Source organism: Astatotilapia calliptera, chromosome 14 (assembly GCF_964374335.1).
Source record: "Astatotilapia calliptera chromosome 14, fAstCal68.1, whole genome shotgun sequence".
Taxonomy (NCBI): domain Eukaryota; kingdom Metazoa; phylum Chordata; class Actinopteri; order Cichliformes; family Cichlidae; genus Astatotilapia; species Astatotilapia calliptera.
In genome coordinates, this window is record NC_137435.1 from 2,403,769 (window position 1) to 2,427,350 (window position 23,582).

The 23,582-nt window shown below is 44.3% G+C and overlaps 1 protein-coding gene and 1 long non-coding RNA gene across 3 annotated transcripts; one reads left to right on the forward strand and one right to left on the reverse strand.

Moving 5' to 3' along the window:
- Positions 1-514: 514 nt before the first annotated feature.
- LOC113036113 (transmembrane protein 87A) lies at positions 515-22,723 on the reverse strand. Of its 2 annotated transcripts, none has more exons than XM_080288388.1 (21): positions 22,506-22,723; positions 18,569-18,641; positions 18,038-18,132; positions 16,502-16,615; positions 16,349-16,405; positions 16,049-16,102; positions 15,347-15,385; positions 15,124-15,244; positions 14,246-14,307; positions 13,956-14,139; positions 13,771-13,870; positions 9,308-9,401; positions 7,731-7,801; positions 7,232-7,338; positions 7,099-7,157; positions 6,797-6,900; positions 6,638-6,711; positions 6,165-6,226; positions 5,418-5,470; positions 5,298-5,328; positions 515-1,043 (listed from the first exon to the last, which is right to left on the reverse strand). In XM_080288388.1, the coding sequence occupies exons 1-21, from the start codon at positions 22,626-22,628 to the stop codon at positions 1,002-1,004; spliced, it is 1,719 nt and encodes a 572-aa protein (XP_080144514.1). In that variant the 5' UTR covers positions 22,629-22,723; the 3' UTR covers positions 515-1,001. The 2 variants fall into 2 exon arrangements, with proteins under 2 accessions (XP_080144514.1, XP_080144513.1); XM_080288387.1 differs by lacking the exon at positions 7,731-7,801 and adding an exon at positions 9,110-9,186 and having other exon boundaries at positions 22,506-22,722.
- On the forward strand, positions 7,354-8,548 carry LOC145419918 (uncharacterized). Its single transcript, XR_013901179.1, has 2 exons — positions 7,354-7,930; positions 8,025-8,548. It is a non-coding gene; the product is annotated as an uncharacterized LOC145419918 (long non-coding RNA).
- Positions 22,724-23,582: the final 859 nt, after the last annotated feature.

Sequence of the window (23,582 nt, forward strand, 5' to 3'; positions counted from 1 at the left end):
GGCTTCTGTGAGGTTACTGTAGTAACCATGAAGTCTGAGTGAAAGTCGAGGACTTTATTTGGATGTGACTCAGCGCTAATTAGCAGGTATCTGTGATGTGAGCGTGTTAGCCATGTTAGCTAATAATGCGGCACCTCAGCTCTCATCCAAATACAGTCCCCGCTGGCGCCAAAGCGCCAACATTTAGGAAAGCATCTTTTATATACAGTCTATGATTTTACCCCCAGCCAGACTCTGAGGTCTGATTTTTGGCGTTATGATCGAATAATAGACCTAAATTATCACCAAAGACAGACCGCGCTGTTTCGTTTTCCTGCTCCTTTCTGTGCAGTAATGAAACCCTGTGCGTCGGGGCCTCGTCGCACGTTTTACGGCATCTGAACCGGAGCCTGCAGAAGGCGTCAAACTCAAACAAGCCGTCTCAGCACAGGAAGGACGTTAAGTTATGAATTAATAATGAGAATTAAACGAGCTCCACGAAAACACAAAACTGGCATGAAAGACAAACTTCAGCTTCATCAGAAATACTCCATGTTTACTCACATTTTACTTTTATGATTCACAATTTAAGTCTCTGCAGGTTGAAGAAATCAAAACACAATTTTTTCATTCAGCTTAAAAAACCAAACAAACCAAAAAAGCCCCCAAAACCCACTGCGGTGAGGAGACAGACACCTGCGCGTGTAAACGTGAAAAATCCAACAAACACAAAACATTTAACGTTAAATCGGTCAAAATATACTGTTTGTGTATGCAGAGTATACAGAGAGGCGTATAAGTACAAACAGGAAATAAAAGGATCTGAGCATCAACTCTGCTCCCAGCGTATGTACAGGTCAAGGCTTACAAAGCTCATAAGTTCAGGGATGAAATCACACGGCGACAGTGAGCTCTCGCTCCCATCGGTTCCCTCCTTCATCTCTCCCTCCTCCTCGTCACGTGGGCGTACCTCTCGGTGATGCCAGTCTCTTGTTTTTTTTAAAAAGCTTCTCTTTTGTGCTTCACTCCATCTTGGACATCTCAAACTTGGTCGTCATCGTTTCCTGCAACAGAAAACACAGCAGCACGTTTATAGTTTCAGGAGCTTTAACCCACAGACTGTTGAAGCGTCCACCTTAGAGCAGACGCACGGCCTCAGAGCTCCTGAAAATCATCTATATCATATCTTACAGAAAGACAGATTTAGGAAGGATTTACATCCTTTTGACTCGACGCTGGAATATCGTCTGCAGGCTGTTCCACTCCTGCACGGCCACACGGGGAATTTTGTGTTTTTGTTAAAATTACTGGAGTTGACCTCACTGAAATTTGCACCTTTTGCAGACTCAGCCCGGCGAGCTGAACTGGACCCTCTGGTGGTTCTGGTCCCACGTGACCCCTGCTTTACATTCTCAAGCAGTCAAAATGTTTCCACAGCAGGACAGTGGAGCTCAGCATGGACGTAAACAGCAATGGTCCTGAGTGGATCTACAGCCTAAACCTTCTGCTCAGAACCGGCCTTTCTGACAGCTCGGTGCACTCTCTGAGCGACAACCTGCAGAGGTCAGCACCATTTACAAATATTAAAAAGCTCTTTTACATCAGGTTATTTCAGGCTCGGGGATTAAGGAAGGTCAGAGAGCAGCTTCTGTCTTCACCTCCGTGTTTTCATGAGAGACACTGAGGAGCGTTTCAAACAAAGCAGGAATCTTCACACGCCGGCTCAGCTGCCAGAATCCAGGTTAACAGGATTTATTCAGGTAGCAAAACAACACAAAGCGTCGGGGTGACGGCAGGTGAGGCAGAATTTCCTCCTCGATCGTGATGAATTGCGTAATTTACCATAACAGGCAGGTTGGGTTCAGATTCAGCCCTCGTTTATCTCTTAAATAACAAGAACGCGTTACATAATCTACCAAAAGGAGGTGACGAGCAGGGAGTTAAAGGCATTATTTCCCCTTAATTTAACCCTTTGATGAGCCGGCTTCGTTACGTACACGTCCATTATCCTCGCTGGCAGAACGAAGCCCGCTCGCCCTGCGGGGAACAGAGCGTGTGCACACTTCATATCTTCTGTGGGTTTTAATACCCCTCTGCGTTCATATGGCCGCTTATGTAAGAAATTGATTTTACATAAGAGGCACTTTGTTGATTGCCGGACGCCTTAAAGAGGCTCGGTTTGGAGACGAGAGAGTAAATAATTTGGAAAATGGTTTGAATGAACAGCCAACAGAGGACACGAGGAAAAACACAGACGGATATTAAAACGAGCGCGGCGTCTGCTGGACGTCAGTCTGAGGCCACGGGAGCATTTTTACTGATCACACAAACAATGATGAGAAAAAATACAAATTTGTTTTTATTCAGAGGATCATTAACAGCTGCAGCACACACACACACACGCACACACACACGCACACACACACGCACACACGCACACACACACACACACACACACACACACACACACACACACACACACACACACACACACACACACACACACACATCTGTCGCGTCACATCTTTCTGCTCACCATGACAACACAGAGGACGATAAACAACAGTATGACGTAACCAGCAGCACAGGGTGTCTACTGTGGATCTGCTGCCCCCTGCTGCTCGTAAGCTGTGTGTGTGTGTGTGTGTGTGTGTGTGTGTGTGTGTGTGTGTGTGTGTGTACCTGTGTAGAGATCTTTGTGGGGACCAACAGTGACTTATGAGGACAAAAGTGGTCATTAAACACATCAGAGCTGCTTTTCCACCATCCCTGGACTCGCACCAGTTTGCATACAGGGAGAACCGGTCAACCGAGGATGCGATCGCCACAGTGCTGCACACATTACTGAAGCACTTGGAACACAGGAACACCTATGCACGGCTCCTCTTTGTAGACTACAGCTCGGCTTTTAATACCATCCGGCCATACAAACTCCGTCCCAAACTCCACCAACTGGGACTTAACTCCTCTCTGTGCAACTGGATTGTGGACTTCCTCACTAACCGTAGACAGAGTGTCAGAGTGGGTAAGAACACCTCTTCCACCCTTGTGGTCAACACCGGTGCCCCTCAGGGGTGTGTTCTGAGCCCTCTGCTATACACTCTCTTCACCCATGACTGTATTTCCTCCTGCGCGTCCAATCTCATTGTTAAGTTTGCAGATGACACTACAGTGCTCGGACTTATATCCAACAATGATGAGACAAACTATAGGACAGAGGTGCAACAACTAGAGTCATGGTGCCACGACAATAACTTGGTCTTAAACACCAAAAAGACCAAGGAGATCATTGTAGATCTCCGGAAGAGGGGTCATAACAACCATCTGCCTCTCTTCATTGGCAGTGAGGCGGTGGAGAGGGTGAGCAGTTTTAAATTCTTGGGGGTAACTGTGACCGAGGACCTGTCCTGGGGCAACCATATCACCTCAGTTGTACGGAAGGCCCAACAGCGCCTCTACTACCTGAGGAGACTGCGGAGCGCACACATTCCCAGATCTCTGATGTTGAACTTCTACAACTGTGCCATCAGCAGCGTTCTGACGTATGGATTTCTAGTGTGGTTCCCCAGCTGCACCAAGGCCGATCAGCAAGCACTCCAGCGGGTGGTGAAAGAAGCTGGCAGAATTATTGGAACAAGTCTGCCAGAGATCAGTAATATCTTCCCCACTCGCTGTCTGAGGAGGGTGCACAGTATCCTGCGGGACCAACATCACCCTGCGCGCCACCTTTTCCATCTGCTGCCCTCAGGGAGAAGGTACAGGTCTATACAGGCCAGAACATCCAGACTGGCCAACAGCCTGTATCCACAGGCTGTGAGGCTCCTGAACTCTCTGCCCCCCTCTCACGGACAATAACCATATCCAACTTCTTAATAGCAATGAACTGGTCTGCATTGGTGCATCATATCTTTATTCTCTTCCCCCTCCTGCCCCCCCCCCCTCTTTCTTAAATAGATAACTATCATATCTGATATCATATCTCACAGTACAATAATATTGAATGGGTTGCATTGTTGTATTTTGTCATGTTTCTCAGGTCTTTGTCTGAATTTCTACGAACATTATTGCTAAGGATTGTCTTATTGCATTGGAGTCACACTGGGTTAAATATGTACACTTTTTAGTTTTAAGGGGTATTTATTTATTATTTTCTTCTTTTTTTGGGTTGTATGGAAGCCCCAAACGCAATTTCATTGTTCTTGACAATGACAATAAATAAATACTACATACTACATACTACACAAAAGTGGCCGTCCTCACGAGACTGAGGGCATTTTTGAGACTCAAAATGTGGTTTTAGAGTCATGGTTACAGTTAGGTTATAGCTATGGTTCAGGCTGATGGTTAGGGTTAGCAGCTAGGGGAAGCATTATGTAAATTAGATGTCCTCACAAACAAAACATGAAAACGAGAATGTGTGTGTGTGTTTCTCAATAAGTTCGAGTTCGTTCACTGAGCTCTCCGAGTAAACTCAGTAAGACTGCAGGTGAGAACAGTTTGACGCTCTGTGGTCTCCAGAGGGAGATCCATCCAAACCACCACAGCTTTACTTCACAAATGAATATAAAGTGATAATGATGATAACGTGGAGTTTCAGGGTGAATCACAGAAATGAAAACACTATTTAAACCCTGCAGCTTCGTTCCACTGGTTCAGTTTCTCTTTTAAATGCAAATATATTTAATATGTTAAAGTTGATTTTTTTAGCCCTCTATAACAGAAACATAGTTTATAATAGAAACATCTGCTTGACTTTGCACCTGATCCCAGAGGAGTTGGGCACCTTGTCCTCTAAAGCATAAAAGATGTGACCTTTAAAAATGATATATTCCTGTGGATTTCAAAGTTTTACAGACTTCAGAATTTCAATTAACTGGAAAAGAAACAGTTTATTGACATTAAATGAGCTCTGATGGCTCAAATGCGATACCTCGCAGCCCATGAGGGGACCCCACACTCTCTGGGGACCTTTCGGGACTTCTCATGTCCAGAGACACTTCCTGCATTTCTCTTTAACGCAGATAAACAGACTCAGGTGATAAAGCTGCGTGCTGCTTGATTTTGTCGTTGTTACCTGCAGGTTATTGTCAGTAACGATGACGATCTCATTTATTATTTATCTGTTAGCGGCCTCAAACACAATTTTCAAACTGTGATAAAGTTTAAACTTTAATAACTAAACCATCAGCTGGTCAGATCCCAGTGAGTCTACTCCGGGTACCATTTGTGCCTTTGTGCTCTAAATTCTCCACAGTGTTTCAAAGTTTCATTTTACGTTTGAAGTGATGTCAATTTTTTCCAGTGAAGTGAAAGTTTACCTCGTCAGAGTCCAGCAGGGGCGGCAGGGCACTGCGAGGAAGGGAAAACACGTTCAGTGTCACGTTTGTGATTTACAATAATCAGCAGATTCACACTGATTAACGCTCGTCACGACTTACACATCTGCAATAGATGACGGGATGTTCTCCTCAACCCACTTCAGGTCCTCATCCTAAGGAGATTAAACATGAGGGATCATGCTGCATGATGCAAATAGAAGATTTTCCTTTGAACACTAAACATGGGTTCATCAGCTGTTACAGAAACTGTGACTGAATGCAGTAAAATAAGCAGCTACCACGACTGAACAATAATCAGTTTAGTAAAAACTTTAGTGAGTAAAGTTTAAAAAAGGATATAAAAAAAAGAAAAATAAGTTTTAGTTTCTAATCCATTCAACGGATCCAAAAAAATTAAGATAACGCTGGAGCACCAAAAGCTGCAGTTCCTCTGACGTCCACCGGAGGCTCCAGCTGCTGACAGTCATGTTAAAACGTTACAGCACAAATGAAGCACGTTTACAGCCTGATACAAAGAAATACGCTTTTGTCTCCGCAGCTAATTTCCTCCTTTATTACTGTAATTTTTTTAAATAAATCATTAGTTCACATTTTATTATTTTATTTTTGTATTTCCTTCATATATCTGTACCTGAGCTGAGGTGACACAAAAATTTCCCCGTTGTGGGATCAATAAAGTCTTATCTTATCTTATTGAGCAACTTTTCTGGACTGTGTTTGTGCTGTTGGTGCCTTTAGGACCATTTTAATGCCACAATCTGACCAGTAACACGGCTGCTGCGAGGTTCCTGTACAAACCACTAACACGGGCTGATGTCTGGCGGTGTTCAGATTCCTCTGACTCACCACTTTGTTAGCTTTGGCTGAGCCGTTGGCCTCATTCTTCACGCCCCTCATCTTCATCCCCTCTGGAGACACAAAGGAGTGAAAAACAAACAAACCGTGAGAAAAATAATAAAACGTAGATGATCGTTTACCAGAGGTACCTCACACATGTGCAGCATGGCTCCTGTTTCAATGATGGAAACGTATTTAACATCGTTAACGTGTTAAAAATGAGTTTCTAATAATGAGGTCACAGCTGCTCCTCAAAGCTCTTGTTAATGAGGGGCATCCAATCAGAAGAAGGCTGGTTTAAAGGGCTAAAAGCTAAAACGGCTCGCCCTAGACGGAGGATGGACTGAGTATCAGATAACGGATTATTATGAAGAGTGAATCATGGAGCTGAAGAATAAACCGAACGAATCCACTTTAATGGATTCATTTCATCTCAGGCTAAACAGAAAGAGGAGAGAAGTGAGGCGGGTGTGCATTCTGACCAAAAGCCTCGTTCATCATGGGCTCCTTCTCCTCTTCATCGCTCTCTTCATCCACCAGAGGACTGAAGGCGTACCTGTTACAGACACAGAGGACACGGCTTTACTTTACAGACACAAACTAGAGACTGGGGATTAAAAAACCCCAAAACAACATCCCACCTCTGGTTATTGGCTGACGGTCGCCATAGAAACATAATGACCAATAGGATGATGGAGAACAAGAAACGCCAGAAAGCGTCATCTATCCACAGCTCCCTCCAGTCCTGCAGAGAGAGAGAGATTCAGCAGTGAGGAAGAAAAAACAAACTCGGTTCAGAGAATAAATCGAATTAATCGTAATTCTTCTCATTTTTGCAGTTAAATATTCTCCAATGAAATTTACCAACCAAATGAAAGCAAGAAATGAAAGAGAGAGAAGCTGGAGAGCAGCTTTAACTGAATCCAAGCGCTGAAGCACTTACAGACTGACATTTGGACATCCTGAAGGTCTTCGTGGTCCAGATGATGAAGATGACTGACGCTGAAAAGCACACAAACATCCTTAAAACAAGGACATGAAAATAAAATGTTAAACACAAAGAGAACTTTGAATACCTATGACAGCAAAGATGAGCGTGTTGGTGAAGTGTCTGTAGAGCAAGAGCTTCACCACGTTCCTCCTGAGGCGCAGCAGCTTCATCGTCTGAATCAGGCTCACAAAGATGTGACGACACGGTCAAGGAACTTCACCAAGAGGAAGGCTGAAACTTGTCATGCAACATTCACTTCACACGCAGGACAATTTAATACTTTAACTCTGTCCCACTCAGCTAACATCCACTCCCTCCCTGCCACAGCACAGGTAGGAACAACCCAACAGCAGACGCACCTGTCGGATTTTCTCTGTGCCGATCATGCTTTGAGTTCTCCTGGTGCTTCAGGGTAACTCTCAAAACGGACCCTCTGATGTTTAAGGACACCTCTGATTCAAGGGTCCATGTATCAGTTAGCTCTGGCTAAATATGTAACAAAGCAGCAAGGTAGAAACAAGTGAAAAAGAAAGGGAGAGAAAGCCAAACTTTCACTAGAAAGGGGGGAAGGTGCAGCGGCGGATATCCACCAGCAGAGGGTAGAGTCGAGCACAGCCAGAGGAATAGCAGCCAGGAGCACTACATCATCTTCAGCCTGGAGAGGGAAAGACAGGAGAAGACACGGAGGATGAGGCGAAGGAGACAAAATGAAGAGGAAGAGGAGGGACGCAAGAAAGCAGGAAGGGAAGGAAAAGAACGGAGGAAGTAAACAGAAAAGAGAAGGGTGAGAGGAAGAAGAGAAATGCACACACAGCCCACCCACACGCAGCACAGCGAACAGCTTCTGTTCAGTCTAAAAGGTTTGTTTTGCTCATCAGGGTGCAGCAGGTGGGTGGAGTTTATTCAGCATCCCTCATGTCGCTCCATCATTGGATATTTTAGTGGGTCGGACGCATTTACATCCCCCAGCAGGGAAAAACAAACAGGAAGAGACAAACAAGAGGACCCGGTGTGTTCAGAGATGTATCGCCCTCTGGTGGCTGCAGCTGAAACAGCCGCTTCGTTTGGACTTTAAATTTAGACTTAAATGTGTCATAAAATATTAAGTCAGTTGAATTCTGTGGTTTTTTTGCTTTGCTGAATTTTTTATTATAAATTCAGTTTTTACTTTAATTTATGCTTATTTTAGTTTATTGGATGGTCCATTTTTACCTCATTGACGTTTTCATTTTGCTTATTGTTATTTTTATCTGATTGGACTCGTTTCAGCTATTTCTTATACATCCGGTGTGTTTTACTTCATTTTGACTGCTGTAACTTTCCCCCCCACAGTCGAAGACTTTTGGTGACCTGCCACTGACGAGGGCTCAGGCTTCTAAATAAAATAAAATCTTGTAAGCAATGTGTTTGTCCAAGAAAAGGCATGAAACAGGAAAAAGAAACCTTCACTGCCGATGCTCCCTGGATGCATTTGACACCTAGTTTAGGTCCGTGTAGCTCAAATGTGCAGAGCAGAAACATTTGGGGCTCAGCTTTAAGCCTGCAGAGATTTACAGGACCGAACCAAACCTTTGGCACGGAGCTCGCAGCTTTGAGCCGTCCACTCAAACCAATTATGCACGGACACCTCGCTCTGGCATTTCAAATAAATTAACGCCCCTAATGGAAGCTAACACAGCCACAACAGGTGCAAAAGAGACTCTTGTCTGCATTAAATTAAGAAAAACCCTCGGTATGATTCATTTCAATACTCTCCTCCCAAAACGATGACTCTGAGAGGAAAACCCCTACAAACACAAAAAGATGCCTCCCCACGCCGATGCCTCTTTATCAAATCCTGACAGTGTGGTCATTAATACATTCTTCAGTGATTTATGTGCACTTATGTGTGACGGATTTTATTTAGTTTTCAAAAGATTAATTAAGCGTGAGAGGATGATTCTCTTAATACATGTTAAAGGATATCCACCAGACAATACAGGAATCAGTGAAGGCCAGCACTATGTCACACAAAACTCTACTGCTGGTGTCCCCTCGATCCTGCAGAGAAAAACATGTCAGACATAGACACACACACACACACACACACACACACACACACACACACACACACACACACACACACACACACACACAGTACTGCAGCGCTCTTGGGACTCACAGCGTTGACTCTTAAGAGTCCCTCGATGATGGAGAAGATCAGGTAGAGCAGACCAACGCCAACGACTCTGTGCAGCAGAGCGCCGAGTCTCGGCCTGCGGGAGAGAAACGAGAAACGTCACTCTGTGTGTGTGAACTGTACCTGGAGATAATGACCGCTATATAAAATGAGTTGGATCAGGTGGCAAGGGATGGCGCTGGACAGACCTGTCACGCTAAAATGTATAGTGAGGGTGTGTTGGTAACGCCTAGCAGAGGCCCAGTCCGCGAGATCTTCAGCTTCAACAGCATTCTGAGGGAGACTGGGGACATTGAGTCCGGATGGACCATGTTCAGCATCTCCACTGTCGAAGCCGCTGCACTGAGCTGCGGCCGCAAGGTGGTTGGTGCCTGTCGTGGTGGTAACCCCCGCACCAAATGGTGGACACCAGATGTGAAGGAGCCACCAAGCTCTGATAGGAGTATGAATGCATCGGAGAGCAAGTGGGGAGCAAGTGTATTCGGCATGCAGACAGGAGCCAGGGATCGAACCACCAACCGATCAACAGATGACCTGCTCTACCTCCTGAGCTACCCCAGTTGTATTCCAACTACAGGGGGAATCACACTCCTCGGCCTCCCTGGGAAAGTCTATGCCAGGGTGCTGGAAAGGAGAGTTAGTCCATTAGTCGAACCTCGGATACAGGAGGAACAATGCGGTTTTCATCCTGGTCATAGATCACTGGACCAGCCCTTTACCCTCACAAGGATACTTGCGGGTGCATGGGAGTTTGCCCACCAATCTACATGTGTTTTATGGACTTGGAGAAGGCATTCGACCGTGTCCCTCGGGGGGTCCTGTGGGGGGTGCTCAGGGAGTATGGGGTGTCTGGCCCATTGCTACGGCCATTCAGTCCCTATACAACTATTGCAAGAGATTGGTCCACATATCGGCAATAAGTCAGACTTGATCGGGAGATCGACAGACGGACTGGGCAGCGGCCGCAGTGATGCAGATGCTCAATTTCCCGGTTGATCTACGTCCCTACCCTCAACTATGGTCACGAGCTGTGGGTAGTGACCGAAAGAACGAGGTTGCCGATACAAGTGGCAGAAATGAGCTTCCTCTGAAGGGTGGCTGGCCTCTCCCTTAGAGATAGGGTGAGTACGGCCATCCAGGAGGGGCTCAGAGTAGAGCCACTGCCCCTTCACATCAAAAGGAGCCAGTTGAGGTGTTTCGAGCATCTGACAAAGATGCCTCCTGGGTGCCTCCTGGGTGCCTCGTTCCGTGCATGTCCCACCGGGATGAGGCCCCGAGGCAGACCCAGGACACACTGGAGAGATTATATCTCTTGGCTGGCCTGGGAACACCTTGGTCTTCCCCCACACAAGCTGGAGGAGGTGGCTGGGAAAGGGGAGGTCTGGGCTTCTCTGCTTAGGCTGCTGTGCCCTCGACCCCGTCCCGGATAAGCAGAAGGAGATGGATGGATGGAATCAGAAACACTTTCAGTGGATCTCAAAGTTCTTTCAGTTCGCCGCTTGACTGCATTTCCACAGTGGTGATATTAATAGAAATCTATGGGAGGATTCCCCATCTGCAAACATGGCGGTTATCCCTTAAACCGCGAAACACAAGCAAGTTCTGGGATCTGCTACAGAGACTCTTATCTTCCTCCTTGTTTAAAGCTGGAATCAAACTTTTTTTGTTTAGTGAATGAAATTTTAAAAATGCAAAGAGTATGCTTTTGACATGACATCGATTCTGAGCCAGGTAAACAAACAAAAACCTGTAACCCAATCAGGTAGCCGCACTGATCTGAGGATGGAGTTGTGCGCCATTTCTTTCTGGGTTTTCTAACTTTCCTTGATGCATGATATAAATTTTAATGGAGTCCGTTCAGTCCTCTGGTTGGATCAGCAGAACTGACGATAGCATCAGCGGTCTGCATTTAAAAGTAATGTCATGTGACGCTGCACAGAACAGAAAAGGGAGGAAATCGTATTTTTGAGCAAAGTCAGCAAAATGTTTTGATTATTTTATGAGACTTGACTGGAGACTCGACACAAGCAATTTTTATATCCTATTATTATGTAACTAAAGGTAAGACTTTCTCCTTTATGTCGAGGATTCAAAATAATACGAAGCACTCTGGACCCATCCAGGACTTCATAGATGTAGTTTCAGGGCTGAAAAGTGACACCACTAAAGACCAGCAGGGGGCTCCTCTGGTTCCAAAGACTTCTGATTACATAGAACAGCGTTTCCCAACGTTTTGGAGCCACAGCCAGTGTTGGGACTAAGGCGTTATTAAGTAACGCGTTACAGTAACTACGTTATTATTGTGGTAACGAGCACGGTAACTAGTTATTATGCCAAAATCAGGAACGCGTTAGTCGTTACTGGGATTTAGATAGGCTCGTTACTCGTTACTTCGTGTGGTGGCATCGCAGAGCTTCCACAGATTCAGTAACATTAGCAAGTGGTGGAGGCAGCAGGTGGAGGATGGAAAGGGGACGCAGAAGGAAAAGAGACCCGAGGCGGCCGCTGGTCCAAGTGTGAACTGAACTTCAGGTAAGAAGTTATGACCTGCAGTCTCTCTGGGTCAGATATGAACCAAGTTTAGGTGGAGTTTATTTTCGTTATTCTGACTTTTTCCGTACTGCGTGCTAGCTAGCATGACGGAGTTTCTATACAGCTGGGTGGTGCTATGAAGTTACTGATGTTGAACTTTATTTTGTTCATAAGTTATTAGAGTTGCCAACCGTCCCGTCTGGTATTCAGAGAAAATATTACGCGTTTCTTATTGAGGTGAAAAGGAACAGTTTGTCCCGTAATTCAGCTACAATGAAAATGGCACAAAGCTGGAGTTATTCTGTTTTTGCTGCACAGCTGCCTCTTCTTCTCTCATTCTCTCCCCCTCCCTCTCCCGTTTCTACTTCAATCATGAAACTGATCAATGATCAGCTGATCGGCTTTTCTCTCTTGTTTGTTTATCGCTCACTTTGCGCCGAAAGAGGAAACCAGCGGATGTCGCGCTAAACAACAGCAGCACGTTTAAGCTTGATCAGCTGTTGTTAGAATGTATTTAATATTAATTTCTAGTATCAGCTGATGTTTGCTGGAGCCACAGCTGTAAAGCTGCTGGTCATGATGTTGGTTTGGATACGTGGTGAGAGGGAAACATGAGGATGAAACCAGGAGATGTCCTTACTGAATCATCAGAGCTGAACAGGTGATGGAGAAACAGGTTTACCTTTTAGGTGACATGAATGAGTTGAAGGGAAGTTATGAGCTGTTTCTGAGAGACAAATAACACCAGGATCCTTTTTTATGTAGCTGACAGCTGGTAACTGTGCAGGGGCGGCTCTAGCAAAGTGTTGCCAGGGGGCAGGTAGGACATTAACAGGGAAAGGGGGGCACAAAGAAATACTTTTCTTTCTTATTCTCATTTAAAATGTCTCGCTTTTAAAAAATAATTATCTGAATCTTACAACAAACGATTGATAGATTGATGCATATATACCATCAGAACAGTGAACATCACTGTCATAGCAGTGTTTATTTTCATTCAAAGGCTTTATGATTTTTCCTATATTGGTGGGCCGGTCTCTAGTCAAAATGCCCGGGACAATTTTCTGTCCCAGTCCAGCCCTGTATGCAGCTCATCTGCAGTCTGCTGTTACCTACATCTTCCTATTCAGAAGGCAGAATTTCCGAGTTCTGAGTGCAATCGAAAGCACCACGACTGCAGTTTTTGTGTTGGATGTAAAAGGCGCACATGACGCTGTGACGTAGGCTAGAATCATGGCAGCAGTCAATGACGGTCCAGGCGTGGGATTTCTCTCGTGGAAATGTGCACATTATCTTTTCCTGTCTATTGGTAGGTGGCACAGTGCACTGTGGCAAGTAAGCAAGCTAGAAGACTGGCAAAGTTATGGAAGCAACACATTAACAAGAGAAGTCTGAGTAAAACCAAAGTTACTTTCCCTAGTAACTAGTTACTTTGAAAGTAACGAGTAACTTGAAGTAACTGAGTTACTTTTGAGAGAACTAGTAATGTAACTAAGTTACTATTTTAAAGTAATTTACCCAACACTGGCCACAGCACATATTTCACATTAGTAAAATCACATAGGACACCACCAGACAAAAATGTCACAAAAAGCATTTTTGTTTCCCAGTACACCTTTTTTGCAACAACAACAAAACAATTTCCAGGCCTAAATGAACATTTATGGTATTTTTCTACGATGATGCTGGGCTACAGCTCCATCTGGTGGCAAACGGGTGCATAACATTACCGGCACTAGGCTCGTAAATCTGCTAACTGGCTTCAGCTAAGCTGCTGGGTTTTTAACTGCACAGCTGGAGGTTTTCAGACACATCAGCCTCAGAGTCGGTCCTTCCTTCTACTACAGAGGAGGTTCTCACAGTGGAAACATATAAAGCACCTGCCAGCCGTCAGTAACAGCTGTGAAACTCACTTGACGATGCCGTATCCCAGACTGGCGATGATGACCAGCACTCTGGCCAGAGTTCTCTTCACTGCAGAGAGCACCTCAGCAAACACCACCGCCCCGGTGACTGCAGGAGGACACGTGACACAGGATATTCATCACAGCTCTGTCACAAACCACGTGGGCCACCACCTGTGTGCGTCTTTGTCTACCTGACACGCCTTCATATCTGAGGCTCTGGAACTCGGCATAGTAAACGGCTTTCTCCAACATGCCCAGGAAGATGACACCTCCGATCCAGAACTGAATCCGGAGCAGGTCCCTCCAGTAACACGCGGACAGAACCAACCAGAGCACGGCGAGCAGCACGTACACGATGCACATCACCATGTAGAACTGGAAGAAAGGAGCGACAGGAAGTAAATGACTTATTGCTGCATTTTAAATACCAGAGCAAATAAATATCATTTTAATTTCTCTGCGTGCACGTGTTTGCTCTTACCATCATTAGAGGCCATTCGGACGCCGATATAAAGCCATGTGGACCCTTCATACTGATCTCGACTGCAAATGCAAACAGAGTGGGTATCAGACGGTGACTAAAAGCATTATATAAAGTAGCCTCTGCTCACTGAACATCAGAGCAGACCATCCAACTCCTCTCAACATAGCTCCATGTTATAGTCCTCTACTCGACCAATCAGCCTCCTTTAGCAAATGCTAGCTTTAAACACAAACAAACAAACAAAACCCCAAAAAAACAGGCAGAATCAGCCTCACTCTAAAACAAACTGAAGGACATGAAAGTCATTTTATTTCAGTTTGGACGTGTTATGGATGCTGGATTTGAGAAAAACCAAATCAAAGATGTTCTTTTGTTGTACAGAAGCAGGTTTAAATGGTTGTTTTTCACCAGTTTAGTTTCATTTACACCAGGGGTGTCCAACTCCAGGCCTCGAGGGCCGGTGTCCTGCTGGGTTTAGATGCGTCCTTGATCCAGGATGTGGATTTAGATGTGATTCAGGAGTGTTGACCCAGGGTGAGAGCTAAAACTTGCAGGACACCGGCCCTTGAGGCCTGGAGTTGGACACCCCTGATTTACGCCTTTGATTGAGGACCAGCTCTCGAGCGCCCCCTGCAGCAACACCAGGTGAACTGCAGTTGATGTTTCTCAAATTCGCTCTGATTAGACTTCACTGACACGCTGGTTGAAATGTTTTATTTAAAAAGCCTGTTATTGTGATTTTGAATGATTTCATTATGAGACACAGACTTAACATATTTTAATTACAATTGTAAATCTCATTGATTGTTAACTAATCCTGAGACTAATGCAGACAGCTGTCTGTGTTTGTGTTTTATGTATGCGCGTGCACTGACGCTTCAGGTTCCATGGATTTTTGGCACTAGACTGCTGGTTCTTGTCTTCGATTTTGAGGATGAACATGTAGGGTCCGTCATCCCAGCTCTGAGCCACCGCATCGAAACCAGGATTCCCAGCCTGAGCAACAGCGGAGAGAGCGCAGCTTTTACATCAATTTAAAGAAGCCTCCACCTGGATGTCCTGGGATCACAAGATAATCTTTCAGGAATAGCAGCTGACCTGTTTTTGATCTTTGACGGTGTCGTTCGTCTTTGCTGACTGTGAGACAAAGAAGAACAACATTAGTTAAACTGACTCAAACACTCGACTTCGTCCCATGAAGCGTTTCGTAATTTGGTCCAAAACATGCACAACAATGACATCATTTCCTATTCTTCCATTAACTGAAGACAACAGATAAGCAAACACACAAATCAGAACATCACAAAGCTTTGTTTGCTGCCACAGCAGAGAAAGTAAAGGTACTTTCAGCTGCTCCCACAATTATTTAAATTTATTATCAACATAATTTCCTTAAATGTTAAGGAGCCCTGGTTCCAGACCGGGCGGAGACAGAAGCCCAGGCTCAGAGGGGCACAAACTAGTGTAGCTCTCATACTGATCCTAGATGAGGAACAGGAGCGTGGGGTTATAAAGGGCGTGAGGTAGGGTGCACAATCTGTGGAGGGTGAAGCTGAGAGCAGCAGCTGTTTTTACGAGCGTGGAAAGAGCTTATCTCAGCTTCTGCTGTTCGTTATTTTACACATTAACGCCCTGAAATTCAACTGTTGGTCTGACACTGTGTATTTATGCAGGCATGCAATTACATTTTCTGCATGCTCCCCTTTATGCTCAGTGAATGCGCATTCATATCTTTGTGGGGACCAAAATCCTTGTCCCCACAAGATATGAATACCCAACGCGTGTGCATGATGTGCTCACCTGTGGCTTTGGAGCCTCTCTCTTTCGTCTCCCTGAAGCGTTTCCTGTGCTTGGCTGAAATACAAACAGCAGCTTAAACCAACCGGACAAACCAGAAAAGGTGTGTGAGCAAAGCGGCCATGATGATTCTCATCAGACACGCAGAGCATGTAAAACACGCGCAGTCTGAGACACACCTCTAAGGGTCAAACTGGGAGTACAGTCAGTACACAGAGCTGAAGCTAGCTGCCGAGACAAAGGGCCGTAGTGCTTCGGGTGTTTGGCTTTTTTGATTGTGAAGAACAGAAGGAAAAAGCTCACCTGTGCCTGATGCAGTGGTTTCAGTGGATGTATCGCCTCCGATTGATTCAGGTTGAACTGAGTCATAAAACAAACACGCCCGTCTTAGCGTTCAATCACCACACAGACACTTCATTCAGTATTTGCACTGTATGTGCGCGTGTGTGTGTTCACCTTGGGGTTCTGATGGTCACAGTGGATTGTATCATACGTGTGTGAAGAATAGGACCCAGTTCCTCCTTCTCTCCTGACGCTCTCGGACATGGAGTACCATTTTGCCAGATCTTCCTGCAGATGGCACACATGTGATCATTTGACATGTTGGATCCTGAGACGAGACTCAGTGTTGTCACACTTATAGCAGTCCGAGGATTATGAATTTAAAAAAACAATTAAAACTGTGATTGTTGTTATTGCATTCAGTGGGAAAGCAACTAGATGACAGAAAAAAGAAAATGAAACGTGAAAACTGAATCCTGATTGTTTGGGAACGCTCCTGTGTGGAGTGTAAACAGAAGGAGGACAGACGCAGCGAGGCCCAAAGGTTTGGGGAAGGGCCGCCATCTTTGTAGTCTTTACCCGCAGACCATCAGATTACACATATATGTGGGGTGTGTGTGTCAACTCAAGCATATCAACATTCTCTGAGGTTTGCAACACTTCCTGTTGGAGAAGTGTTGCATCAACTCGTCTGCAGCAGAGCCAAAGTTTTACTGCCCTTCAAAAAAAGCATTGTGTTTGTATTTTAAAATATTAATGCAAATTAACTAATAGAATATATAATTTCACTTTAAGTCAGAATGTTATGACATCCTGGAAAGAAATATGGTCTTATGCACCCCATGCCCACCTTTAGATTCACCCCTGCTTCTTGCAGGTATCACTGCCGTAGACAGTTTATCATATCAGAAGAAGTTTACAGCTCATCTGCATATTTTAATGCAGCTTCTTTTTTCTCTGTGTGGATGAAGCATCTACAGAGTTCTCCTTCCTTCACGCTGAAGCTTGTGGATCAGGTGCTTTGCTTTAAAGGTGACTAGAGGAACAAGAACCGCTCGCTTGGATCACCTCTGCTTCCTCGCTGTGTTCCTGTGTGTGTGGACAGACTCCACATTAACCTGCTTGCTGATAGGAGGTCATATAATTGGTGGGTTTTTCTCTGTACATATTACTGTAGGGTCGACCTTAAAATATAAAGCGCCTTGAGGCGACTGTTGTTGTGATTTGGTGCTATATGACAACATCATCCTCACTGCTGATGTTGTGTTATCAGTGTTGCTGTTAAGAAACTGGAGCCTGTGTGGTCAGAGCCGTAAATAAAGCACAAAAAATGTGCATTGAAGATCCTTTTTTTTAAAAGTCAAGTTATACATCACCTCCTTACTGATCCTGTCCCGTTATTTGTATTATTCAATGAATAATGGTTGGAGTTAATACGTCTGTTAAACCCTTAAAGCTGAACGTCTGCACTTCACGTGACTGTCTGACTCGGGCTAGTGCACAAAGGCAAAACTGTCCACAAACTTCCAACCCTAACTGTTAATCAGTAATGATGTTCGGACTCTGTGTTTTTGAGCGTCTGTGTGCGACAAAGTTACAGGTTAAAAGAAAATACTCAGATCATCTGTAGAAGTTTGCAGAAGTCCAAAACATGGAAGTAGTGAATACTCCAAATAAGCAGTTTCCAGAGAAGAAAGCAGAGCGTCTTACGTTCAGGTTGAAGACTTCGTCGCTGCAGCGCGAGCTCCTCAGATACCAGGAAATGTTCAGGATCGGGTGAGAGGTGGTGCAGTCTTTTGATACAACTGCACACACAAACAAACCAAATTAACTCACTTCTAGGCCGCAATGCTGTTCCACTTGTTATTTTCTTTATTTCACTTCATAATTTTAACCTGACCCAGTGTTTCTAAACCAATGCTCAAAGTCAGCTTTCTTCTGATTGGCTATCCTTCATTAACAAAACGTTTGAAGAGTGGGTGGGTGGAGCTTCTGTCCTCTCAGACAGACACACAGGTAAACCTGAAAGTGTCTGCCTACATTTAATATGAACACGTGATATGTTCTGTAAAATAAAGTTTAATAAGTCCACTTTAAGTAAGCTTTTTCTTTCAGAATGTGAGACATTAGTTTCTGCTTCTGCCTGCACAGCAAACATAAACTGGACTTTTTGGACAAACCCAAACGTTATTATCCAACTCTGTAAAATAAAGATTTAAGAAAGAAGAAACATCTGCTTACATTTGATACTGATAAAGCTGTTATTGAACAGAGTTTTACTGTAGAAGAAGTACGTCTGGTCCTTCAGGACAGCCTGAAACAAACAAAGAAAATCCATTTTTATTCTCTGACAGTTAATTAAGTCACAACTAGGGCTGCCACAAACGATTATTCTGATAGTCGACTAGTCAGATCATCATCCATTGGACGTACAGCTTATTGCACCAGCAGCATCTGCTCTTATATAACTATCATTAGCTTACAGCTTTAAGTGTTTAAGGTCTGTGCTAACTAACAATAAAGACAAGATGATGGTTTATTAAACTTTTAATGACATTTGCAGATTGTCTCGGTGGAGTTTAATAAATTTGTCCGTCTGTTCTTTCTATCTAAATATAACAGGACACAGGAGTAAACTCTCGACCGTCTCACACTTCTGTTTAATCAGTTTTCTGTTTGACGTTTATTCAGCTGTGTGAAAATTTGAACTTTAATCTCAGCCAAACAATAATATTTTTAAGTTATCTAAGTGACTTCTATATCATGTTTGAGTAGGCACAGACCTGAAAACCATGTGCCGGGATGTCGCTGTTCTCGCCGGCTCTAGTGAGGCTTGAACCTGAGCTAGCTACGAGCTGGTGGCTAACAGACGTCTCCGTGTGTTTCGTGGACGTTGTCGTGTTTGTCGGGGAGAAAACTTACAAACTTACAGTACAGCACTACAGAGTCACACTGCTGGTGATTGATGTACTGTACAGGAGAGACGGCACGGAGGAGATCGACAACGATCTACAGCCGATCGGGACGCACAACACAATGCGCTTTAAAAAAAAAAAAGCATGCAAAACTGCACTAAAATAAAATCAGCGAGACCGCGAAAGGTGAACCGCGTTATAGCGAGCGACTGCTGTAACTGTGAAGATAAGTCACAACATACCCTTCATAAATACTAACATGTAGAGACCCTGACCAGCAATCATTCATGCATTTTTATATTCTGTGGCTTTTAAACACTTTGATCACTTGGTCAGGACCAGATATCTGTTTCATTCTGTTCTGATGTGAAAAACCTCACAGCTAACACAAGGTGGGCTTTGTTTTTACATGACTTGTAAAATGTGTTGATTAATTATGATCTTTACTCATCTCCTGGGAGACTAAAGCCTGTAACCTGCAGGCTTATTGTTTGTAAGCGGTCCCAGTCCGATATTTCCAGCTGCCCACACAAACACAGTGCCCTCCATCCAGCCGTGGTCCCTCCCAAAAGTGAATAAATTCAGGGTTTTTCTGCATACAAGTTCCACCAAAGGAAAATCACCAGGACTGTGATAAAACTATTTCGCTATACTCCTAAAAACACTCATTTGCAGCCCCGTGTGTGAAGCATTAAAGGAAATACAAATTTCAGCCCCTGAGCTGGGAGATGCCTGTTATCGTGTTACTCTGTGTTAACCGATGATCTGAGGCCTTCGCTTTGGCAGTTGATAACAACATCAGTGGTTCATGTTCCTGTTTTTGGAAAGGTGGCTTACAGTGTTCGGGAACTTTGTGTATTTAATTCCACACCACTGCTGGTTGTGCAGATTTAAAACAGTGGTACAGTGTCAAGGCTCGCAAAATTTCTAAATCCCTGGCAGCCCTTTGGGCCGGCACTCTGCAGTTTTTGGTAAAAATAAATTCAAGTAGCCCGAATAAAAAATAGCATTTTTTTATGTTTTGTTTCCCGTTTTGTTTCCGTTGTAACAGAAACAAAAATTAATCAAAAAATTGTTACAATATAAATCACAACAACTGTATAAAAATGACAATCATCAACTCAAATACTTGGCTCTCATTGAACAGAAATTTCTATGAACTTGTAAGAACTGCGTAGGACATGAATCTGACATTTCCACTGGAGTCACTGGTAAGAGGCAAGTGGAACCAACATCTAGGACGTTTGCTTTTTGAAGTTTGCTAAATCTGGCCAGTGGTAGGTCACTCTTTGCTACACAGCACGCGGCTCTAAACAGCTTTGTCAGGACTTCTTCTTGTGCTCGGTTCATTTTTAGAATGTTTTTTGCAATTGCTGTTCGTTCTGGGAAAGATACTGCAGACTGGGCAATAATGCATTTCTTGCATTTGTCATGGGTTCTAATGGGGTCTTTCTTAAAATTACTGGTCCCAGTAACAAAGGCGCTTGTCGACTCACAACACACCTGCAGAACATCATGTTATTTAGCTCGTCATGTTCCAGCCACAGAAATTCTTTTGTCCATGAAACCATAAAGCTGCACTTTCTTTTTGCCTTATAGTCTGATTTGTCATAACTTCTCCGTTTTGTGGTAAGTTTTTCTTTGGCTGTCACTTCTTCACCCTGACCTGTCTTATTTGGCTCAGCAGAACTAAAATACCGGCTTGAATCCTGCTGCTTTTACACACGCACTCACATAAGCTCAGCGATTCTCTGCGCGATCAACCTCTCACATGTTTAAGCTGCGGGAGATTTCACTTGTCATGTTTGCGTAGTAAGCTAATGAGTGATAAGACGATGTCAGAGGAATTGGTGCACAATTAATCGTCACTCACCAATCAGTGCTGTCGCTCTCTACACGGCGTTCGCGCAATCGCAAAGTGAAAGCAAAAAACAAGCGCAAATTCAAACGCGATTTCAATATGTCACATAGTGACAGTGGCTCACCGATGCCAATGACATAATTACTCAGATACATTTTCCAAAGAATGCAAAAGCACTGACATTTTCCTATGATAGGCCGGGACGTCGGGCTAGCGATTTTGCGAGCCCTGACAGTGCTGTCTTTGTGCATCAGCTTTGATATTTAACCCGCAGCATTGATGACTCTGGTTTATCATTAACCGTCATACTGTAAGTCTGGGTTTCCAGTGCACAGTCACAGCTTTACAGTCTTCTGCAGACTAATGCATGTAACAGGTGGACAGACTGTGCTTACAGCCCAACCAATGCAGGATCTCAGACCCACAGCGATTAAAAATCTGATCTATCAGCAGATATTGTTTCCTTTAAGACACACAAAACTTCGTCTCCTCAGACATGTCCAACATCCTCTCATACTTCTCTCACCTCCTCATTCAGGTCTTCTGCATCTGCTTTTCTGGCTCCACAGACTCAAACATCACATGTGTGGAGCTGTTTCTCAGCATGAAGCCATACTGCTGCTCGCTGATTATCCCCTCTCTTTAACCTGCTCACGACTCTTTCCCACACTTTTTATTGGTTTGCTCATCAGCTGTATTCCACTGTAGTTACTGCAGCTCTGTACATCGCGCTTGTCCTTGAAAAGTACCAGCACCGCTTCTGCATTGCTCAGGCATCTTCTCATCCTACAGGACTGTGTTGAACAGTCCGGTTAAAAAGCCTGCTGGCCTCCACGTGTGTCATCTGAAGCGTCCACTTGCAGTCTTCAAAGCTGCCGTCACTGTCTTTCTTACCAATCCTCTTCCTGATTCACCAACTGTCCTCCAGTCTCTCTTCATTCACGATAACTCAAAGTACTCCTTCTGTCCTCTCAGCAGTATTTTTTTGCCTGTCCCGTTTGGCTCTTTTGCCATCAGAATTATTGTCTAAAGGCAAAGAAAGATGCCCAACGGATTTCTCAGCAGAATCTTTAAACAAGGCTTCAGCATCAGACGAGCGGCTGGTATCGGCCTGTTTCACATATACGCGAGTAACTGGTGATTTTATTGATATCAAACGTCTTCATGGCGCAGCTGGTTATCACAGGATCGTTCGTGTTGAGTGACGCGCCACTTGAATACTTTCACTTTAGCTAACGTTAGCCGTTATGGCGCAGGGCAAACAGAGCGGTATTTTAGCGGCTGCTTCGCAGCTGAAACACGTTTTATCTGCTCAAAGCTCCTCTCCGCTCCAAACCGTCCATCACAGAACCTAAACGAACCATCACAGAATCACAGCGGGAGGTACGAGCAGGAAACTCACGTTATTGATGTCCAGGTCCCACTTCCCCGGTTCCGACACGGCCGCCACCGGCCAGCTCGCTTCCGCCAGCATCAGCAGGACCAGAGCCCAGCACCAGAGTCCCGGACCCGTGAAGCTCGCCATTTGAGCCAACAGGAAGACGAGACCGACAACAGCAGCAAAGCCTCCACGACAACTCACAAGCTCCTGAACACTTCCTGCTTCCGGGTGACGTACACGTAGCGCAATGACTCGTCAGGGGAGACGTAATAAAATAAACTTAAATAAAATAAAATAAAATAAAATACATTTGCATTGTTTCTTTTCAAGAACGCGTTGTTGTTTAGGACAGGGAGAGATATTTTTTTTACTTATCCGAGAACATTATTTATGAAATCGTAATAAAATTAATTAATTAAAAATTAAGAGAAATGACTACAAGAGAACGTAAAACATCCCAACTAACTGGTAGCGACGAGCACTACAGGGCAGCCTCAGGCATTGTTGCTGTTGCTGTCTTACACGTGCAGTTCTTTACTTTCACCACTGGAGGGCAGTGAAAGCTCTTTCATTACCGTTTTGTTAAACAGCCGATTGGTTCATTTTCCTTACAGACACTGGATTGCCCAATCAGATCTCTATAATTCGCTGTGCGCTCAGCAACTTGTAGACAAAGTTTGGTGTGGAAAAACTTGTGAGAAGGTGGAGCTGAAAGCTAAGAGCAAACAATACAAAGAAACTAAAAATAGATCCAGTAAAATGTGTCAAATTAACGACACGTTAGCTGTCGGTGCGGCTGCACCCTGAACAGCAGTACCAACAACAACCAGTAACTGATGGCAACCAGGCCTCCCAGTGACAAGAGGCTGGAGCTGCACCGGCTCTGGAGAAGCGAGAAACATCCGGTTATACCGCATGAAGAAATCATTTATGCGAGGTTTACACTTCATGTTATCACCGCCAAAGGATACAGACATAGTTTTAAACGCACAATCATAAAAATGAAGAAAATAAATGTGATAAAACATAATCAATTTATTAATTAAACAGAAAATACAATTAAATAAATAAAATGCTATTTTCTGCTAAACTTCCTCC

What these genes read in the sequence shown, in the direction of transcription:
- LOC113036113 (XM_080288387.1), bottom strand. Translation starts at nt 22,628, where the DNA reads ATGGCGAGCTTCACGGGTCCGGGACTCTGGTGCTGGGCTCTGGTCCTG. An exon ending in GGGACCTGGACATCAATAAC is followed by an intron (nt 18,642 to 22,505) that starts GTGAGTTTCCTG and finishes TGTTTGTTTCAG; the next exon opens with GCTGTCCTGAAGGACCAGAC. An exon ending in CAGCCAAAGCTAACAAAGTG is followed by an intron (nt 5,471 to 6,164) that starts GTGAGTCAGAGG and finishes TAATCTCCTTAG; the next exon opens with GATGAGGACCTGAAGTGGGT.